At 50.5% G+C, this 22716-nt stretch overlaps 1 protein-coding gene across 3 annotated transcripts in view; it reads right to left on the reverse strand.

Annotated features, from left to right (window-relative positions):
- Positions 1–9012: 9012 nt before the first annotated feature.
- Positions 9013–22716, reverse strand: part of SNX19 (sorting nexin 19) — a 34278-nt gene continuing 20574 nt past the window's right edge. For 2 of the 3 annotated variants that reach the window (XM_020874668.2, XM_020874670.2), the window contains 4 exons: positions 13137–13321; positions 12331–12418; positions 11472–11623; positions 9013–11005 (listed from right to left, as the gene is read on the reverse strand). In XM_020874668.2, coding sequence (XP_020730327.2) covers positions 10830–11005; positions 11472–11623; positions 12331–12418; positions 13137–13321 — 601 coding nt within the window. In that variant the 3' untranslated portion in view covers positions 9013–10829. Of the gene's footprint in view, positions 11624–12330; positions 12419–13136; positions 13322–22716 lie in introns of all 3 variants that reach the window. The other variant, XM_070457421.1, reaches the window with a different exon arrangement.

Consider the following 22716-nt stretch of genomic DNA (forward strand, 5'->3'; position numbering starts at 1 on the left):
TTAAATTAAACACATGGATGGTCGAAGAAGCTGTGGGCAGAGAGAATGAATGACTTCCCTCCAGGCCTCCCAGCAAAGCATCTGTGCAGTGAGAACCCGAACTCGAGAACCCGGTTCCTCATCTGGGGCTTTCGGCCAGCTCAGGCTCATGGGGCCTGGCTGTGCTTGGGGGGAGGGGAAACTGCATGTGGCAGGTTGACACAGCGTCTCCTTGGGGATTGCTCTCCGTACGCAGGGATGTCCCGCCACTTGCCCGGGAGGGGTGCTGCCCACCTGCCGAGTGGGGATCGCTCCCTGCTGGTGGCTGAGCTAACAGTGCCACCTGCTGGCCTCGAGGCCCCGGCCATGGCCTGACTCCGGAGGTCTGGGGCTACCTCTGGTGGGCATTCGGAAGACAGCAGCGCAAACGTGGCCTGGCTATCCCCAGGGCACGATGAACCATGATGTCCCTGGGCTCTTTGCCATCTTTATGTTTGCGTTATGCTGTGGGCCCATGCTGGAACCAAGCCTAGAAAGCAAGGCTTCATAGCAACTTAGGAGGCAGGCGACCAGAGGCACAGGATGGAACAAGATTTCAGGCACAGAGAACCTGTGCCTGATGGTGACAGGTTGACCTTCTGATGACAGAAGGTCCTCTCTGAGTGGCACACACAGTCTTGGGAATGGTGATGATGCTAAGAACTGTCGAGAATGATGGATAGGAGCTGGGAACTGAAAAGAGGAGGAGGGAAAGGAAGTGGTGCTCTTCTGACTCCTCCTCCAGGACTGAAATCACCAACGGGACATTGGAGAAGAGCAGGCGCAGTGTAGACGGCCTCTCCCCGGGGGGGAGGTCAGCAGCAGTCACCCTTGTCTGAGCTGTTCAGGAGACACTCGGCCCCAAGTCTCCCCTCCTGGCCGTCATGTCATTGACCATCACTGATGGCTCTGGCTGGGGCTCAGCCTCCCGAGTCAGCCATACTAGAATCTCCAAGAGGCTTGAGAAGGCCAGCCCAGCTTGAAAAACACTTCCCTGAAAAGCTTATTTTGTTTTGGGGCAGGTCTCATGCCAATCTATCCTGCCAAGAAGTGATTGCTGTTGAACTGTTGGTTTTCATTGCTGTCTAACATAATTTTACATGTAGAGCAGACGGTGCAGCCACCCTCAGGGTCAGCTGGGAGAGAAGGCTTTGACAGGCTGGGAGTTTCTTAGAAGCCTCTAGAGAATTTCTTTAAAAATGAACATCAAGAATGGCTGATGTCCGATGAGCAGAACAGGTGCACCCCTTACTACAGAACTGAGTGGGTTGTATCCATCTAAGTGCCCACAGTGAGATTCCACAGGTGTCTGGGGAGAAGGGCAGATGAAGGGTGGAGCCCCAGGCACAACTTAGCTTTTGGCATACGCTTGCATTTCTTCTATTCCAATTTCAGACAATCTTGCAGGGTCCTGCCGGACACACAAGAGGTGGGGAAGAACGCAGAAAGAAGACTGAGGGCAGGAGGAGAAGGGGTGAAAGAGTATGAATGGTTGGATGGCATCACCAACTCAATGGACATGAGTTTGAGCAAGCTCTGGGAGATGGTGAAGGACAGAGAAGTCTGGTGTGCTGCAGACCGTGGGGTAGCAAAGAGTCGGACACGACTGAGTGACTCAACAACAACAAAGCTTACTGAAGGATCTCTGGGCAGCACAGAGGCTTGCTTTTCAGTCAGCATAGCTGGAGGTGTTAGGAGGTGAAGTTTGATGCTACTGGCCTCATTCTCTTGTCTGTTTTGTTTTTCATCTTAGTAAAAATTATTTGAATGCAAAACCAGTAGAAAATTTACAGGTCAGAATCTGTTCAGAAGAGTTGTCATGTCAGACCCTGTTTTAGAAAGAGCTGACAACTGGAAGTCAAAGGCGCTGATTTTGTGAGTGTTCACTGCAGTCATTCTCCCTCCCTGGGACTCAGTTCCTACTCTGTACAGTTGGGGACTGACCAGCTTTCAAAGACCTTTATAGTTCTTATGCTCTTTGGTTCTTTAAAAGGAAGCCTTAGATCATTTGGTGGTTGATTACCCATCACATTAAGAGATAATTTATATCGGTTCTTACTTTACAAAGAAACATTCATCTGCTCATGCATTTTCCCACCCATTCGTTCGGCAAGGAATGAGTGCCTACAGCATTCCAGCACTGCTGTGGGCCAGCCCAGAGGACTAGCTGGGGATAAAGCCAGGTCTTGGCCCTCCTGGAGCTTGCAGTCTTATGGGGGTCGGTCACACACAATAAAAAATGGAAACATTTTGCAGTGTCATATAGTAACCTGTTGTGTGAGCTAACGCAATGACTGTCCGTTGGTAGTAAGTTCTAAGAAGAACACAGCAGGATGGGATTATGGGGTGAGGACAGTTATTTTTTAGCCAGCCTGCTCAGCAAAGTCCTCTCTGAGATGAGAAGGGGGCATTTGGTGAGCGAAACAATGGACAAAGGAATGAGCCCTGGACATCCCAGCAGACACGCGGGCAGAGACCCGATGTGAGCACGGGGCCCGTGGCGGAGGTGAGGAGTCTGTGGGAGGAGATGAGGCTGATCCTGGGATCCCACCTCAGGATTCCAGGCCAGGTGTGATGGACTGCCATCAGTGAGTTCTTCAGAGTCAGTGTTCAGAGCACCCTGCCTGGCACTAGGGGTGCTGAGAGGTAAAATAGACCCTCCTCGGGGAAGGGCCTCGAAGCTGGCCTTGTGCCCACATGCGGTGGCAAAGGACAGTGGCAGGAGCTGCGTGGGATGGAAGCGGCCACTCAAGACAGCAGCTCCGGGACCTGGAGGCTGGGCTTCCTACACCTTGCCTGGCAGAAGGCGTGGATCCTGGACCACGAAGAGGCTCGAGGGGACATCTGGAGGGAGTCTGCGGGGGCTGAAGCAGGAGTGGGGGCAGTGGCTTGGCTGCCGCTGCAGTTCTCACAGCGGAGGTGGGGAGCGAGGCTGGCCGAGCACAGGGCCTGGGCACCCTCCGCCCAGGCCAGTCTGGAAGGGCTCCTCCTCAACCCAGGAGCTCACCAGGCCCAAGTGGCCACGCCCTGATGCCCTCTCTTGCACACGAGCAGTGGATGGTCCCCCTTGAGGCCTCATCCTCACCAAGAAAGGGGTGGTTCCTCTTTGACCCCCAGGCCCCACCTGCCCTGCGGGTGACGCCATAGTCCCTGGGACCCGCTAATGAAGGAGAGCGGCTCAGTTGGGCTGTGAGCCGTGTCTTCTGTCGTATGACTGGCTGCTCGCCGCCCTCTGACCTCCAACCTCCAGAAGCTCAAGGGCCTCCCGCCAGGGTCCCCCTTTCTGCAAACCGACGTGATTGTCCCCAAGTGAGCCTGTGGCACCTTGGCCTGTGCTCCCCGTCTGGTCCCGGTGGGAGGGCTTGCAGACCCCCGTTTACTGGGCACAGATTGGAGCCCAGGCTATCTTCCACCAAGAGCTGGGACATGTCACTCTGCCCGGGGCCCGGGCCCGGCCGCCTGAGCCGGGCCTGCCAGCGCCACCGTCTGTGAGATGAAGCCTCTCCATTTCGGGACTGTGACATAGTTCCATCAGACCTGGACGGCCGGGGCGCACATTCCGGGCTGAGACCAGGGTGGCAGCAGAGAAACCTGAGCTGCGGGGAGACATTCTCAGGCTCGAAACTCACAAACCCGGGAGGGAAAGGCACTTGATCAGAAAACGACACCATTCGGGTTATTTTAATGCCCCGGATTTGTGCTGCCCTTTCAGCGGGGCCCCTTCTGCCGCAGGGCGCTGCTGCCAAGTGACCCTGGGGCAGGTGACGTTCACTTGTTTTTCACTGAAGAACAAGGTCATGTCTGGCTCCCAAGCTGTGGTTCTGTCTGCGGTTTTCGAGCACACGCTGTCCGCTCCGACGGAGGCACATATCAGGCTCTGAGGCTCTGTGGCCGGCCTTTGTGGCTGCCGGCCTGGCGCGAGCATGCGGAGAGTGCTCTTCCCTTCCCCGGGACAACTTCCCCAAACTTCTCCCGTGTCAGGCCCTGCGGTGCTGAACACACCATCTGGGCAAGCCGTCAGACTGCTTGAACTTGCAACCAAGGGGAAGGGATGGTGGTCCCCTACTCGGGGAGCCCACCCCAATCTTCCTCATAGAATACCAAACGTGGAGTCAAGGATAAGAAATATCACCTATTTAAGGTTTACATATAATCTTAAGTTGATGTCCACTTTGATTGTTCAAAGAGACAATTAGACTAGGGACAGCCAATCGGTCCACAAAGACTGGTAAGCTGATACAGGAGAAAAATTTAGGGGCTAAAGAGAAAGCAACTTTTGAGTTGCATAAGAAAGGAAAAATGCCAGAGATATGAAGTCTTTTTAGAACTTTTTTCCCCTGTTATTATTTACTTGGTTTTAAGGAAAGGGCTTCAGAAATAAACACAGGGAAGGAATTGGGTGAGGCAAACAGCTGGTTCAGGCTGCCTGCTATGAGCAAGACTGATGAGGAAAATTTCTGTCACTTGGGAAACTGCTACAGAAACCCTAATCTTATAAGCTCTCAGGTCTGTCCACCCCAGCAGTGGGTGTTCCTCCAGAGTGCAGGCCTGCTGAGACACAAGCTCTGGCCTTGCTCGTCTCCAGACTGCTGCAGGGAAGAGCACAGCCCCATGCTTCAAGCCTCCAGGCCCCGGACACTACTGCCGTCTCCATACACACATACTTACTGCCCCCTCATCTCTCCAGACAAGCTCTCGCCTGGCCAGTAAATGCCACGTGCCACTCACAAGCCCACATCTGCGCAAGGCACTGCACGAGGGGATGACTTATGTCTCCAACATTAGGACAATAGCTTCTTCTATCTCGTCCAAACAGAACGCTGGAAAGGAAACACTCGGGTCCTCACCCTTATGCAGGATGTAGGAAGTGCGGGGAACAGGTCTGGTATTAATTACCCAGGGTTCTACCCTGAGTAAGTGGTTAATCCCAAGGAGGTTTACACTACAGGCTGCCCAACCCGCCCCGGGGTGGATACACACCAGACTGGCTCCTGAGACCGTCCCACACCACGTGTTGTGCACATGTGCACTGGCCCAGGGGCAGACTTGGTTCCACAGCAGAGGGGGGCCCCCTTCCACCGGCCTTCTCTGAGATAGCACGTGACCCAAGCACTAGGTTGTCTAGGGTTTCCTCCTTTCCCTGAAATGCGTCATTGTTTAATCCGCAGACTGAACTTCCTCCTTCACCTGCTGTTGCCCTCTTTCAAGTCGTGGCCTAGAGGCTCCTACTGGGGCCCAGAAACAGCAGGGGACTTTATCCCCCAGGGCCAACACGCTGACCTGGAGCTACTCCGAACGTCTTAGATTCCTGAGTTTTCATTCTGATGGCAGCTGCCCAGTTTTGATTTGTGCTTGGGCTCACAGTTACAGCAGTGAATGTGGCGGGGAAGATAGCAAACACCTGTGAGAGTGACGCGGCATTTCCGTAGTCCTCCTTCTCTTGTGGTTATTATTGCGTCTTTGAAGGGTCTTCCTTGCAGCATCTTAAGACGTGACTTAAACTATCAGAGAAGATATGAAATAAAAAATTTTAAATCTGGGACCAAAGGATTTCCAGAAAGCAAATGGAAGAGAAAGCTGTGTTTGTCCTCACCATAATTGCACTCCTTACAAATTTGCATCTGGGGCAGGAAGCAGTTGAGGCTATTTCTTGCAGACAGATTTTTGTTTTGTCTTTTCAATCCCAGTAAGGTAAAGAGGTGAAGGTGGAGGACTTGGAAAGTAGACAGGGTGTGCTGGGTGTTTTTGTGGCTGGCTAATTTTAAAAACCATTTTCAAATCAGGACCAATTTTCTTGAAGAAGCATATCGCTTTAGAAACTTATGACGGCCTACACACTTAGACCACAAACAGTACTGTTATAAAACTGTGTGGGTTTTGGAACAGGAAATAGGAAAATGAACTTCTTTCATGTGATACTTGCTTTAGAATAAAGATGTAAGGTCCTAAAAGTGAAAATTTGCTTCCCCCTCATTTTGTCCCCAGCAAATTCTTTCATTAAACTTATTCACATATTCTGCCTCCTAAAAGTTGATGAGTACAACGTCCTTAATTGAATGAGCGTCAGTGACAATCGTGCAGCAGGTAGACAGGAGGGTTGAGGAGGCACCAGCGTGTAACAGGAGCAGAACAGGAATGACATTCCTTGACCTCAAAGAACTGTAACCTCTCGCTGAAGACCCCATATCTATACACATTGATCTGAGAGGCAGTGTAGGTAACTCTGAGTTACCCAATCAGATAAAGCTTCAAAGAAGAGGTGGCATGTGAATCAGCTCTCACGATGGAAGGTGCCCACCTGTGCAGAGCTGGAGTAAGGAAGGGGCCACACCTGAGCAAAGAGCATGTCCCAGAGGACAGAAGTAGGCAAGAGCAGGGCACAGGCCCCCAGACTTATGAGAGACAATCTCCACAGCACATTCCGTCCCCGAGTAAGAGACCTACCACCCACCCAGGCCACACAGTTCTCCGAGACACCCTGAACCCTGATGAAAGGGACCCTCACTGTTCTTGAAAGAACCTGGCTTGCCACCCCTGGGTTGACTTGGGACTCCATGTCTTCGTGAAGGACAAAACTCCAAAGAAAGGGTTGCTTTTTCTAAGTTCTGTCCTCCCTAATGGCATGATTTGAGATGAAATGCAGACATTTTGCTAAATCAAGGCTCATCTTTTTGATAGCGACGAGCGGCAGAATGATTCTTTATCAAGGGGCATAGGCAAAAGGGCTGATGCCCTGGGCTGACGGATCACCACGCAATGCTACCAGGCACAGAGAAATCACAGCTTCTGTGTTCAGGTGAGTGCCTTTATCTGCAATCTCAGACTTTTGTGTTTGTCTATCTTGGTCTTCACCCTCATGGATTAATCCAAGTATCTGACCCGCTTGGATTGCCACTCTCTCTTGCTCATAATAATATAGTGCAACAGTAACATGGAACACACAAGGAAGAAAGGAAAAGTCAAAAGCATGCACATGGTCATATAAAAAATAAACAAGGAGGATTGTAGCCCACCAGGCTCTTCTGTCCATGGAATTGTTCAGGTAAAAATACTGGACTGGGTTGCCATTTCCTCCTCCAGGGTATCTTCCCAACTCAGGGATTGAACCTGGTCTTCTAAATTGTAGGCAGATTCTTTTCCATCTGAGCCACCAGAGAAGCCCTTATTGTATAGCACAGGGAACTGGATTATCTTGTAATAAACTGTAATGAAAAGAATCAAAACCTAAAAAATGGATGTATTCATGTAACCAGATCATTTTGCTGTACACCTGAAACTAGTAATATTGTTAACCAACTATACTTCAATTTAAAAAATGTCAAAGTGTGGGCTGCTTATGTAAAAGCTGCAGATTTACCTTCTTAATCCTGAAAACACTTTAATGTTAAAATTAGTCTACATCTCCTAAACGAACACTGACCAGCGACAGAGTCCTATTTGGGATTAGAATAAGTAGACAAGGTCACTTACAGTTTTCTAAGTTTGAGTCTTGATTCTACTGTTTTGTTTTTTTCCCTTCCAACCCTCTACATCCTGGAAACGGTGTGCTAGTGACTCATATAGAAGAGCTTATAGGTAAGGTTTGAAGGATCAAGATGTGCTGAGAAATCAGATTTTGTCATGTTGGTGAAGACATCAGAGCCAGGAGTAGTCCTCTGTATCCTGTCACATGTTTGTTTTCGTTTCCAAAAAAGCCAAGTTCAAAAGTACTTTCAGACCAGAGACAGGTGAGAAGCAAGAGGGACATGGCAGGAGGGCTCAGCGAGACCGAGACAAGTGCAGAGTGTCGGTCCGGGTGACTATTGGTGCCCACACTTCCTCCACCGCACTTAGCTTGCCCTGCTTCCAACCCTGCTGCTGGGTCACAGCAGGAAAAAGGTGTGACGATCCACATTTGTTTCTGGCTGGACACATTCTTCTGGGTTTGTTTTTCTGCCCCCACCTTTAAACCAGACACTGCTGCCTTTGCATTCTGAGTATCAGACAAGTCTGAGGGTCTAGACATGATGTTTGGGGTGCCTCCCCTCACTGGCTGTCTCCTGAGAGATATCATTTTGTGTGAAGCGCGCCCTCACCCTTAAGGCAGGTTTGCTGTCTGGAATTCACCCTGCAATGGGTTTGTTCTCTGGTCCACAAAGGCAGTGTCAGCGGACACTGCCCTGTGATTTCTGACTCTCCCGGTGGAAACAGAGGTGCTAAGTTATGGCAGAGCCTGCCCAGCTGGGCTCCTATGCCCACAGCATCACGGTTTCCCTTCCTCCCAGGTTCCCATTCTTATCTGTATCTAGCAGGGCTGGCTCACCTTCCTCACTCATCCTAAGGAAACACACCCTGCCGAGCACAGGAAGATGAGAAGCAGGTTCCGAGGGGGCTCCCCAAGCCTGGCATCTCCGCTCCCCCAGCAGAGGGGAGCGGGGAAGCCACGCCGCTGACACGGCACAGCAGGGCCACGTGATTCACGGGGCCTGCTGTTACACCTGAGCCCTTTCTGTGCTCAAAAGGGCGGTAACCTTTCTGTTCCCTTTACTAAGAGAAATCTATCTCTGCGATGGTGACCTTCCCAACTTATCTGCATCCTCTGCCAAGAGGCAGAGCGAGGATTCCGACTGAGGTTTTATCACCTGAAGTTCACTACACTCCAGAGACCCTGAAGCCACTGCATATGTCAGCAGCAGCAGCAGGAAGCGAGGATGGGCTGGGAGCACTCAAGCGGTCAGAATGACGCAGGCGGGAGTCAAGTCTCCAGGGGCAGGACCAGGCAGGGCTGTTCGGGTGTGTGATCAAGGTCCAGGACTGCTGATGAACGCTCCCAGGATTCTTTCATGACCCGCACCATGCGGATGTAATGGACCCCAGGTTCCAGGCACACCGCGCCCTCCCAGCCCAGGCGGCTCCAGCCTCAGCTCTCACCATACCCTCCCTGCATGCTGGGCTTGCCCAGTGCCACACAGCTTATTTTTAAAATTTCTCCATTGCAGCAAAATACACATAAAATTCAGCATCATAACCATTGTTCAGTGTGCAGTTCAGCAGTGCTACATAGACTACATATACATGAAAACAGGTCCCCAGAGCTCTTCCTCCCAGGGAACTGAAGCTCGTCCCCACTGCACCCCCCGCCCCTCTGCCCCACAACCGCCTTCTCCTGTCCCGAGCCCGACCACTCCGGGCACTTCAGGGAAGTGGGTAAAACAGGTGTCTTTCGGGTGGGGCCACTCCAGGTCTTCACCCATGGTTCACTGTTGCATCTGAATTCCCCATGCTTCCACAGGCTCTCTTGTTAAATCCTTTAGGAGTCAGTTCAGATAGAATTACAATCTCAATTAAGTGCCTTTAATATTCAATGGTGCGTTAACTGCACCCAAGTGGAGCTGTCTGGGTTCAAACCCCTAGACTCTCTAGGCTGGCTACCCCTGGGAGCTTGTGAACACACAGCACCCCAGGTCTCTACCCCGGCTCCAGGTAACTCTGGCACACACTTGACTTCAGCAAGCACTGCTCTGACTCACTAGGATGGGGTCTGCAGCCTACTCCCAGACTAAACCCAGCAGCTGCCGTGGCGCATGAACAGGGCTCTGGGGGACACAGCCCATCGCAGGAGCACGCGCTGCGGCTGCCCAGGTCCCTGTGGGAGAGCTGAGTAGCTGCGGCAGACCACCGCGTGGCCACACGGGCCTGACCAGGAGTCTGCCAGACCACAGGCTCCTCAGGTGAGAACCCGCCCTCTTGTGTGGGCTGGAACAGTGGCGGTGTGTGTGGGCTCTGCCATTTCCTCAAGCACCTGTGGCCATCCCCACCTCTCTGTGCCTCGTGTGCCCATGAAGTGGGGACACAGCAGAACCATCTCCCGGGGCTGACGTGTGGGTGAGGGAAGGTGATGCATGTGAAGAGCTTCAGGTGGCACATTTGGCAAACGTCACTTAGTTGAGCACAGGGGGGCGTTGGTGGTATTTTGGCAGAATGACCCCTGCAACAGACACTGTTGGTCAACACCTGACCTCTGCTTCTTCCTTGCTAACATCTATTTTCTCAGGTATCTAACCTTCCTGGCGAGTAACCTCCCCAGGTGGAAACACTACTAGAAGCCAATCGTGTTCAAGCATCCTCAATGTCATGGATTGGCTCAGGGCAGGTGGTTTGGGCCAATGAGTCCTGAGGACTCTTGAAGGGTTTCTGGGAAACTGTTCCCTCATTTTTAAAAAGAAAACATGGGGGAGATGCCCCCATTCTTTCAAGGATATTATCACATGTGGATGTGATGCCCTGAACTGCAGCAACTGTGAAGGCTGGTGGTCTGAAGATGAGCTAATGTTTTTACAAGGCAAAACAAAAAGATGGGAAGAATCTGGGCCCTCGATGAGGTCCAAGGTGCTGCATCTGCCAACTCGGGGCCTCACCTACTCAGGGACTGGTTTGATGGAAAAAAATAAATGTCCTTAGTAATTTCAGCCTAAAGCATGCTAACCCATAGAGCCAGAGACCACGCTGACACACGTTTTTACTCTGCCCAGGACCTAACATCTGCTGTCGGGCTCCATGAGCGAAGGAGAGTGGAAGCTGAGAATGAACGGGCAAGGGCGGGGAGGGTGACAGGAGAAGCAGGAATGTTCTAGGCTAGTGCAGGTCCAGTTCTTCACTTGTCACGGCTGAAATGAACCTGCCGTGCTGGGTGCGTGAAGGAAGCCAGGGTAGGCCACAGAGGCCAGCATGCACTCGCTCTTGGGGAGGGGCTGGTACAGTCTGCAGTGCAGCCCTCTCAGGAAAGGGTGGAAGGGTGGGGTGGGCCCCCCGGAGCTTCGGCAGTCTGCCCTTCAGGGAAGCAGCTTCCTAGGGCAGCAGCTGAAGTCACGCCCTCTGCAAGCCGGGATGCTGGGCAACACTGGTGAGCACAGAGAGCCTTGAGAAGTGTCTCCCTCCATGGGCTGTGGGGACGCTCGAGAGACCTGCGCTCTGGCTTTCAAGAGTGCTCCTGGATGAACTGTGTTTCCTGGTGGGAAGAGAGAACTCAGAATACTGTCTTCTCCCCCAAGAAAACTCAGCTGTGGTGCTTTTCCCAGTTTCCCTGGAGCCTGGGGTGGGAGTGGGGAGGGTGGGGGGTGTTAGGCGCACGTGTGCACAGGCCAGGCTCCCGGCAAACAGTGTCAGGGAGGAGGGCAAAGGGGGGCTCATTCCCCTCCCCCATGGCTCCCTTTTCCAGAGGAACCAGGATCCACCCACCAGCGACAGTCCACACATCACAAGGAGGCACGGAAATGGACGTGCGTGCAATGGTGCACATACGCCCATCGCCTGCTACAGACCAAGTGTGTGTGGGTGTGTGTGTGTGTGTGTGTGGCGGTGGGGGAGGGGGGACAGTGCTACTGAGACCCCAGGCCTTCTGAGTGAAGCCCTGTTCCAGAGGGTATGGTCTTCTGCTTGGTCTCTGGGTGGCAGAGTGATCCACCCTTCCTAACCCTCAAAGAAATGGGACAATGGCCTCTGGCTAAGGGGAGATGCCCGTCTTCCTGGGGTGTCTGCAGTGGAGCTGGTTACGGCAGATTCTTCGGCAGAGGCACTGAGCTCCAACAATTCCAGGATGATGTCCCAAAGGCAGTAAATCAAATGCCTGAAACAAACGAACAGAACAACTTGGGGGAAGGTCTGGCTGGGGGGACACCAGATCCTGTTGATGACATTTATCTCACCTCCCCATTGCCCTTTACTGATATCCTCGGTGGACTGCAATGTCTCAGCCGTAAAATAAAAGTCTGCTGAACTAAGGAAGGCTAGGATTGCAACGAAAATGGAAATGGTACTTGAGACGGGATTCAAGGAAATTTCCTATTTCTTTACATCTAGCATGTCGGCACTGCTCTGAAGAGCTCTGAGCAAGGGGAATCCCTGTAGCAACAACTTACTAGGAACCTTCAGGTCACCTGTGATGAGGCAGACACAGGACGTGAGGAGTGAGAGTTCATGAACACAACGTGCTCAGGGCAGGGCTGAGAGGGGAGGGAATGCGCTCTCAACACCAGTGGAATTCTCCATCCCCGGGCACTGGCCAGGGGACCATGACCTCTCTGTGCTGAGGGCTGTCAGGGCCTTCTCAGGAGCTCCCACGGGGGCTTGCATCGAGTTCTTCACAACGCAAACAGTGGCTGGTCCCGCCAGCTCCCGACCAACTAACCCCCGCTCAGAAGCCAGGGAGACGGTCGTTGCACCTGCATCCGGGGCCCAGGGCAGGAGACACTGCGGTCCCAGTCTTCTCAGTACAGCCGTTCACCCAGAAACCCGGGACCCCCTGAGACCAGAGACGGCCTCAGCCGTGCCCACCTGTTGATGAGGGGCTGATGCAGCGACTCCAAGACCAGACTCCAGCTCAGCCGGCATTTGTTCTCCCCGAGGATTTCTACAATGACATCTGAAGAGGAAAGGTGGACATGGTTTTAGTTCACCGCGAAGCCTTAGCCTCTGCGGCAACCGTCTCCTCAGGATGTCTGCTGTCCTTATTCACACTGGGTACTTCTGGTCCAACTCTGAACCACACAGACAAACTAAATCCTCAGGAGACAGGGAAAAGCCAACAAAAATGTTTCTTAAGTTAGATATCTAAATAAGAAAGGGCCCCAGGAGACAATTCTGTAAGCTGTCGCTGCTTCTGACACAACGGTGTAGGCTGGAGAACAGAGGTTAACAAGGGTAAGGAACACGGTCTGGGGAAGAGTCCACCACTGTACCATCCTTCCCCCAGCATGACCACAGGCAGCAAACTGCCTCCCCCGTCCTCCGAAAAAAATCATACAAAGAGAAGAAGCCCTCTTCAGAGTTTGCTTCTAGCTGAGGACCGTGCACTTTACTTGTTGGCCCCTGGTTCCCAAGCTAGGCTTCTGCAGGTGCGTCATGCTCCTCCCTGGTCCACAGGGCTGGAGTCCTCACCTGCCCCGAGGACGCTTCCCGTTCCCTCAGCATCCCCAGAAGTCCCAATCACTTTCCTGTTGGCCTCAGAAATGGCAGGTGAATGCATTTTTTGAGTCCTGCCGCAGATAAGGCCCTTTGAAAACAGGGGAAGGGAGTAGGATAATGGCAGGAAAGCGAGGTGGGGAGGAAGGCTATGGTACCATCAGCCTCTCTGCAGTCACCTGGTAAGACACCCATCAGGCTCTGCAGAGCCTGTTTCTCAGCCGCTGCCTTCTGCTCCGGGGTCCTCACAGGCCGAGGACACTTGGGCAAAGCCCCATCCGGCCAGATGGACTCCTGGAGGAGCCGGAGGTATTGCACCCAGCGCTGTGGACATGTCAGATGAGCCACCTGCACCTCCAGCCACCTGCGGGGGGAGAGAGAGGGGTCAGGGCAGTGTGGCGGACCCAGAGCCAGGGCAAGGCGTCCAGGCAATGAGGACAGAACAATGCTGAGTCAGCGCCAGTTCCCCCAGGTGAGGCCAGGCCGGCGACGGCGTGGGCTCCCACAACTTGAAGATGAGCGACAACAGGGTTACAGTCGTGCACTGAGTATGAGCGTCTATGTGTTGGCGGCTGAGAACAGAGCGTCTGAGGGCTGCTGGCTCCACGGAGGTGGCACCTTTCCCACCGTCCTCCAGTGAGGAGCACAAGGACGCCTCGGTGATGGGTACACAGCGCAGGGTCTGCGGACTTTACACAAACCCCTCCCTGTGGCCACCCATCCACGCCCCCACAACCTGTCCTGAAGACTCCCGACATCACCCGTCGCTCCTGACAGACCAGGCCTGCTCCTCGCCAGCAGTAGAACTCTGTCCTTCTGGCAAAACCTGGTCAAACCCCACGTCCTCCACAAAGTCCTTCCTGAGCATTCCACCCAGAAATGCTCGCTCCTTAGGCCTCCTGCGGTGCTCCTTCTACAACACAGACTAAGCACTGGTATTCCAGTGTGGAATATTAATTACTGCCTCATGTATTGACAGCTCACCTTTCCCAACTACATTGTAAGCACTGCAAGAGTTCCCCGCCACAAAATCTTCCCACAGTGAAATGTCTGTTGACTGACTGGCAACTGCTCTTATTACAGTGAAAATGTACCCCTCCGTCTTGCTTTCACAAATGAGTCAATAACTGAGAGGGCAGGTACTGCAATCTGCAGGGCCTGCAAGGTATTTCCACCTAAGCTCTTTCCCTGTCTCTGCAGGTTTCCAGAGCGGTGTGGTCATTTGCTGAGGTCCGACACTGCAGAGGCCTCCTTCGTGGGGCCTGTGTTGAGAATGGCATGGCCGTGATGGGGATGAATGGACTGCTGGCAACGTCACTCACACAAAGAAGACTTTATTTGGTGCCGCACCACACAGCCTGTGCCATCACTCCAGACCTGAGCTGCCTGTCGCCCATCCAAGAGTGGAGGGGGCTGCCAAGGCAAACTTTATTTAACCTCCACTCTGCCAGACAGTCTGCATTCCACTCACGCTAGGCATTCCAGCTTTGGGGGCTGCACTCCCCCAGGCCCGGGGCTCACAGATGATTCTAAGAATAGGAAGTCTGAAAGGTAACGGCAGGGCAGCAACGGCAAACATCGATGGAGATCAAGAGCGGCACAAAGCTGGCCCGGAACAGCAGTCACCATCTGGGCTCGCAGGTGGTTCAGGGGTAAAGAATCCGCCTGCCAGTGCAGGAAACACAGGGCTCAATCCCTGGGCTGGGAAGATCCCCTGGAGAAGGGAATGGCCACCCACTTCAGCATTCTTGCCTGGAGAATCCCATGGACAGAGGAGCCTGGCAGGCTACGGTCCGTGGGGTCACGAAGAGTTGGACGTGACTGAGCGACTAACACTTTCCCTTTCAGCCAGCATTAGCTCTAGCTCAGCCTCTCGCTCACAGATGCAAACAACAGGCTGGCTTGCCCTTCAGTTTGACCTTCAGTTTGTCCTCTGGAGCCAGGAGCACTGGCGACTCTTTGCAGGGACCTCAGCATCCACTCAACCCTTCCTCGACTGAGCATGACAACAGCAGCCCTGGGCGCCCGGCCCCCTTGTGGGCCTGTTTTACTTTAATTCACTCAATGGGAATAGGACCTCGAACTGCATTTGGGAAAGGAGGTCCCCTCTGCTCCCTCCCGTGGTGATCAAGCATCTCATGAACACATGCTGGATGCAGAACAAATGTTAACATGTGGCAAGATACAAATTATACAAACCTACTGGACTGTAACCCATCAAACTCTCAATGTGGATGTTGGGAAGAAAAATCACAGTATGAAAAAGCAGGAATAAGCCCCTGATGAGGATGAGTCAGGGAGTCAAATAAAATTGTCAGAGCTTAGCAGAACTAATTGACAAAGACATTTGAGGTCACCAAGCAAAACATCAGCTGCTGAACAAAACAAAGGCGCCGGTAAGCTCCCTAAGCCCTGAGGCACAGGACTAATAAACAGAAGGGCCTAGAAGAGTCAGTCCTGGGAATGGGAGAGGCAGGACTTGTGTAAACCAGCTGAAATGAGACCAACTTTGGCTCTAAAGAGAGGGGTGCACTGCAGAAGGAGGTGCTGCGAGGTTCAGTGCTCCTGTTCTTCCCCATGCCCCACAGGCAGCAGACAAGCCGCACCCACACCACACAGACGCTTCCCTCCCTTTTCAGGTCCTCCTCCTCCTCCTCTAATGAAACAAGAGGCTGCCTCCTGGGCACTGGGGTGAGTCTGCTTTCGTAGGAGAAGGCAGCCTGTGGAGAAGACGCAGGCAGGAATCTTTTATTCACAGAACAGCTGAGGTTTGGGCTCTCGACACAAGTGAGGAGCATCCCTGTCTGTAGGGGAAAGCGATCAAGTCCAAATCCAGAGAATCACCACCACCACTGCTGCCCCACCCGCAGACAGTACAAACCACCTGTGTGCCAGAGACCCCTCTCGAAAGCAGGCTTTCTCACTACACACGATGCCCCCTACACGTCATCAGCGGCCTGCTCCAGGGATCTGTACAGTCTGCCCAACACACTGCACAGAAGCAGCCTTGGTCAACAAGGAAGAGCACAGGGATTTCTTCATCCAGCCATCGCTTCTCTCCTTCAACCCATTCCCCCTTCCTCTATTCCAGAGTGAAGCTCCGTGCACACCACCCTCCTTTATCTGACACTGAACTCCCTCGGTCCTGAACCTGGGCTGAAGCACAGGAAGCCCGCAGATGAGGCTCCGGGGTGAGTGTTAAGTGACCGACACCAACCCCCATCCTCAGCTCCCTTGTTGTTGCTGTTTAGTCACTAAGTCGTGTCCAACTCTTTGCAACCCCACGGACTGTAGCCTGCCAGGTTCCTTGGTCCATGGAACCCTCCAGGCAAGAATACTGGAGTGGGTTGCAATTCCTTCTCCAGGGGATCTTCCCGACCCAGGGATTGAACCCACGTCTCCTGCACTGGCAGGTGGATTCTTTCCTGAGTCACCTGGAAAGCCTCGTTAGCTCCCCGCCTCTCTCCACTCCACATGTCCTCCTTCTGTTCTTAACCTGGGGGCGGGGAGGTTAAGGAGAAATCTGTGTCTTGAAGCACAAGGAATGGAATCTGTGTCTGCGGTCCAGTGTGCCATAATAGCTCCTCCAGCATCAGGTTCTGGAATCTGCTGCAACCACTGTTAAGTTAGGAGCTCCAGTTTCAAGGTGGAGATACACCCACACATCCCTTGGACTATTTACTATTTACAATTATTTATAAGAAATCATTTACTAAATACAAATGTTATTGTTGATGTAACACAAGATGCATGAGGTAAATACGCTAAAATAAATATGGAGGAGAAGAGCCTCAAATAGCACTGGTTTTATTTTCTACTACTATTCCAGTTCTGATATTTGATTTAGATATCTTCTTCTACCTTCTAGCTTCTCCCCAAAGAAAAGAAGAAAAAAAGGCAGACCACATCTGTTCTGTCAGGCCATCTCTGAAGGACTCAGAGCACAGAGAAGACGTTCTAGGGGCCCAGAACAGGCAATAAAAGGAGAAAAAACAACAGCAGATGGACACTGAGACATGTAAGAGCCTCCGGTGCCAGACATGGACGGACAGAGGATGCAGAGACCAGGGCACCCATTACACTGGGAGTCCACGGCCAGCCCGTGCTCAAAGGAACCTGGTCTGAAATAGCTACACACAGAGAAAGGAAGCGGTGGCTAAAAATGAGACAGTTTAATACTAGGGCTTAAGATGGCACTTCAAGGTTAGCAGAAGGTCATTTTCCATCAAAAGAGCAGAATCAAATCTCAAGAGTAAGGGGAGAAAGCTTTAAGGGACCACATCTAAGCCAATTAACCAAATTCCCCTCACGTCTTTTCTAGGACTGCCGCCATGGCTGAGACAGGAAGGCCCTGGATAAGTATGGCTGCATGGGGCGGGGGGTGCGGTTTGGGCACGGCTTCCCAGGTGGTGCAGTGCTGAAGAAGCTGCCTGCCAATGCAGGAGACACAAGAGATGCAGGTTTGTCCCCTGGGTCAGGAAGATCCCCTGGAGAAGGGCAGAACCAGACACAACCTCAAAATGTGCCCTGACCAGCAAAGGATGCAGAGAATGGCACCTCCCTCAAGCCAGATACCATACTTGTATTTATACAGTCAAAGACTGTGCTGGCTTTGGGGGGCACACACACTAAAGCACTGACTCATCACTGTATGCAGCCAACCAGAACCCTGAGTCCACGTATGTACTTAAACCAGAAATAACAGACTCCTGCTAAGTCTAGGCTTGTCCTTTTGTACTATACTTGTGTAATTAAAAAAAAAAAAATCTAAATTCTGCTTTATAATATTTATTTCTGTTAAATCCCATCTTGTTTGCTTTAGACCATTCTCTTCTGCAAGGAGATCAAACCAGTCAATTCTAAAGGAAATCAGTCCTGAATATTCACTGGAAGGACGGATGGTGAAGCTGCAACTCCAATACTTTGGCTATCTGATGTGAAGAACTGACTCATTGGAAAAGACCCTGATGCTGGGTAAGACTGAAGGCAGGAGGAGAAGAGAACGACAGGAGATGAGATGGTTGGATGGCATCACTGACTTGATGGACATGAGTTTGAGCAAGCTCCAGGAATTGGTGATGGACAAGGAAGTCTGGCGTGCTGCAGTCCACGCGGTTGTAAAGAATCGGACACGACTGAGTGACTGAACTGAACTAACTCTTCTAAAGTCTTTTCAATCTTGACTTCTGTCATCCAGAGTATTAATTATATCTCTAAGATCAGAGTTACTTGCAAATTCACTGACAAACAGGATAAGTTCTATGCTTTCAGAAGGAAGTGCCCTCTAGGCTATCAAGTTATTAGCTACCTGGGCTAAAGATCCTCAGATAGCCATGGACCACTTAAAAGTCCCACAGTCCAGACCACGTATGTCCATATGAATATTAGAGAAATATGGCACAATCTTGTTGAAATCTGCAAACAATACAACAACCTATGCATTCCTGTCATTTAATGGTCTACCAATCCTGCTAAGACAGAAAAAAAAAAAAAAACCTTGCTAACAAGGTTAGCATTCCCACTGAATGCACGCTGGGTTCAGGGGCCTGTGTTTCTCTTCCTGAGAGTTCACAAGACATCTATTTAATAATCCACTTCAGAAATTTCCAGAGGTAAAAGTCAGGGACAGGAGCCTGTATCCATTTTTTAAAAGGCTAGACACTTGTCCATCTCCAAGCAACACATCTCTATATGGAAATTTTCTTCATGATCTTAGGTCTTCAATGATAAATGCAAATTCTTTCAGTTCCATGGAACAGAATTCACCTGTCAAGTACCTGAGTTTTAAAGCAGGTGAATGCTCTCGTTATTTCCATTCCTATTTTGGTCTTCAATTCTAGTTCAATGATGCTTGCTCACTTCTTCCTATTAGACCCTTTCCTTTATGTAAAAAAAAAACCAGAAATTAAATACCCCAGACAAAAGAGTATACCAATTTGCTATGGAATAAATGAATAAATAAATGATTTCTCAAGGTAGCCAGTTAATACCACAAGATCTGTTCCAAACAATTGACCTTTGTTGTTCCTGTTCTAAACTTTTTTCCATAACATTTCCCTAAAAAACCTTTCCCCTTAACATTTATCCACTATGTCAGCTCCTTCTGAGCTCAAATTTAGTGGACACGGCTCTTACCAGTTCTAATTTCCGCTGTTTGCATTGCTCAGTGCGTGTCCCTTTTCTCTGTTTTGTTAATGTACATTCATCTATAATCTGATCTCAGTTAACTACTCTGGTTTCATCTGATGCTGATTCTTCTCCTTCCTCGTTGGAGTCATGTGTTAATTTGTTTATTCCATATTTACTCAATACATATCGGTTGAGCTTCTTAAAAGTTACAAAAGAACAAGATTCTGAAGTTTTGAGGGCAGAGATCTCAGTTCATTTTGGGGTCTTCCTCAGCATTTAGTGGAATAGTGCAATTCACATAATAAGGCATCAAACATATACTGAATGAATCAACCTTATTCCAAAATGTTCTGTAATAAACTTTAAGTCCACTTGTTATTGAGGCATATAAGATGGATTCTCTGTTATGTTCTTCTGTGAATTCTAGTTCACTTTCGTCTACTTTCCTTTCTGGCAGCTGTTTCCCATTCTATTCAGTTTTAGTTTTACCTCAGTTTTCCTTGCAGATGCTGCTTCTTCACTGAGTTGACAGGTGTCCCGCCAAGGAAGCCCTTCCTGTGGTCCTCGAGTTACGTTCTCACTGCAGTTGTAGTTAGGAGTCCACCACACGGGCATCATGTGACAGAGTAGGAAAGTTTACAAACCTTCCCTCTGTTCCAGTTACATAGTAAACTGTTCAATCCACACTTTCCTCTTTCTTCCAAAGACAAGGCTTACAGGTAGAAAAAAGGATAGAAATCTAGGCCTCCAGGTCCTTAAGTTTTCTACTCGAAATCTGAAACTTATTAGAGATATGATCCATGCTTCCTCATGTGTCATCATCTATCGTCACACAAAAGTAGGTAATAATCCATTGACTTAATAAGCAACAAGGAACTTTCAACATCACAAGTCAGATATATTATTTGGAAGGCTACTATGCCATCTGCTAGTATTGCTTCTCAATCCACAAGGGATAACCAAAGTCATTCTTGATTTCACCTCTTCTCCAACCCTAGCCCACGTGCCCCCTGCAACATCACCTAAGTACTGAAACAGTTACTAAATCCGCTCGAACCGACCTCCTCAGTACTCAGGACCCCATAAATTCATCACCCTTTATGATCTCTGCAGCACCGATCTTTGCTTAGGTCCTCATCACCCCTTGCGCCCAATTTGTCTCCCCGGTTCCAATATTGCTTCCTTCAATTAATCCTCGACAGCACTATGAAAATGATTTTTCTAAGTTACTAAGTTGATCATGTCATCATCTGTTTAATTCTGTATGTGTTTTGCTAATGAACAGAGGTGAATCCTATGCTCTCTGAATAGCAACAGGGCTCTGCATGGTCGGCGCCTATTGAACCCTGCAGTGGGATCTCTGGCCACACTGTACATGCCACACATCCCGACCGCCCCAGGCTTCCCTGAGTGCCACACATACACCGTCCCGCTTCACTGCTCTGCCTTCAACGCTCTGTTCTCCAATGCCAGCTCTCAATTCCCCTTCATCCTTTAAATCCTACCTCAGAGGTCATCTCCTCTATAAACCCTCCCTGGATTTCTCATAATTTACTTAGTCCGTTCTCTTAATCATGAACAGAGCTGTTTGTAAAGTCATAACTTTATACTGTAACTCCCTATTTATAAGATTGCATGTCTAACTGGATACTAAACTTCCTAGGGTAGGAACTTGGGGTCTTTTTAAAATTTTGATCATTTAACTCAGCATCTGGCACACAGTAGGTGATCAGTAAGTATTAGTTACTAAGTGAACCACTGCTGTAAGTGGGACAAACACTGGCCTAAAGCAAGGCACACAGCTCACACTAAGCTGAGAAGAAGGCAAACGTCCCAGTACTTAAAGCAGCAAAACAACATCGAGCTCTTAGGTATTTGTGCTGATGGAGGACAATAATAAAGGTAGACAATTTAGAAATCCTTTCTATTTAGCATTTTATATGCATCTACATAAACGTTTGGCAGTCATAAGAACTTTCTATTCAGGCTAATATTAAAATTAAGCTGTGTGCCAATACAGCAGCTGTAGGGTGGATATTAAATGAAGAATACTGGGTAATAAGTCAGCTGTGCTAGAACTCAGAATTCATCGTGAATAACCCACACAATCACACCTGGTTCTGCACTCGCTGGAAGAAAAGAGATGGAGGGCAAAGAAGGGGGTCAGCCATGCTCCATAAATCCTAGAAAGGACAGACAGCTGCCAACAGTCTAGGTTTTCATCAGTTTTCCTGACAAATAGGCCCAGAGGATAGAAGAGGCTGAAAATCAAACAGAAGCAAAAGGGTTTTGAGGACTGAGTCATGTGTGTATTTTCGGAAGTGCCCCGGATGGATGGAACAGCACTGAGCTGAATCCAACCCATCACTTGAAGCTAGTGAGAATAATGTGGCAGGATATTTGGGTAAAAAGTGGCCAACAGCAAAGGTCTGGCTATCTTTCTAACAAATGGAACAAGGAATCGCTTGGGGGCTCAGCGCTCATGGGATAAGAGAGTCTGATCGCATATGGAGATCTTTAGAAATTTGTTCTAGACTGAGTGTCATGACACTCAGGATTCCAGTTTCAAAGGTGATCACACAAACCTGTGTCCCTCTGAAGGCCTTCAGGACAACTGTTCTCAGCCTCACACTAGGCTGTCATCAATGCACCATAAACCACCTCTGAGATCAGGGCTAACAGGCCTCAAAGCTGGGAAAAATCAGCCACACATTTTTGATATCTGCCTGTTTTTTGTGTGGCCCCAGTAAGAGCAACAGCAGAACTTGCTCCGCACAATCAGTTACTCCCTCCATGATTCTTGGAATCTCTCCTAGTCCAGAGTCTCCTGTCTGGAAGAGCCATCAGCGTTTTCACCCCATACCACACATAAAAGTGACCCATACCCTTCTGGGGAACAAAGCTCAGTGTCCAGAGAGCCACGGAGGCTTCTCACAGTGCGCTGTGACAAGTGCCGACACTGGGAAGCCACACGCAGGCTGGCGGCTGGCTTGGCAACAGAGACACTGGAAGAACTGGGCTCTGAGTTCCTTCGCAACGGACTGACTCCTGCCCTGCCTTCTGCACAAAGTTACCAGATCAAAGGAGAAAAAGTGAAAGTGTTTGTGAGAGTGCTTCTGTGTGTGTGCATGCGTTAGAGAAAGGCTTCTCTGGATCCTCTTACAAAGCTCTACCAGGTCTAGGGAACTAAACGAAGGGGCTAAGGAGCGAACTCCGCATTTCATGCTTTAGTTTCCCCTTCTGTAAGACTTACTCTCCTGGTGGGCGCAGGGATGTGTCAGAACAGTGAACCATCTGAAGGGGCGGGGGTGGAGGAGGAAAGAAGCCAGCTGACAGAGTCAGGGGCACAAAGGAGAGCGTGCACAGGCCACCTCTGGATCGTGGGGCAAGACAGCAAACGTTGCATCACTACCACCACCAGGGCGAGGACTACAACTGCGGCTGCCTCAGAGACTTGTAAAGAGGTATTGTTTATCCTGTGGTGCCACCTGGAGACCAGATGGAGAATTCACTGCCCCAAGCAGTAGAGTCCAGCAGGCCTTCCATACTCTCTGCACACGTGCGCATGCATACACACACACACACACACACACACACACACACACACACACTCTCAGAAAGGGGCTGGCT

The sequence above is a fragment of the Odocoileus virginianus genome, chromosome 28 (assembly GCF_023699985.2).
Source record: "Odocoileus virginianus isolate 20LAN1187 ecotype Illinois chromosome 28, Ovbor_1.2, whole genome shotgun sequence".
Classification (NCBI taxonomy): Eukaryota; Metazoa; Chordata; class Mammalia; order Artiodactyla; family Cervidae; genus Odocoileus; species Odocoileus virginianus.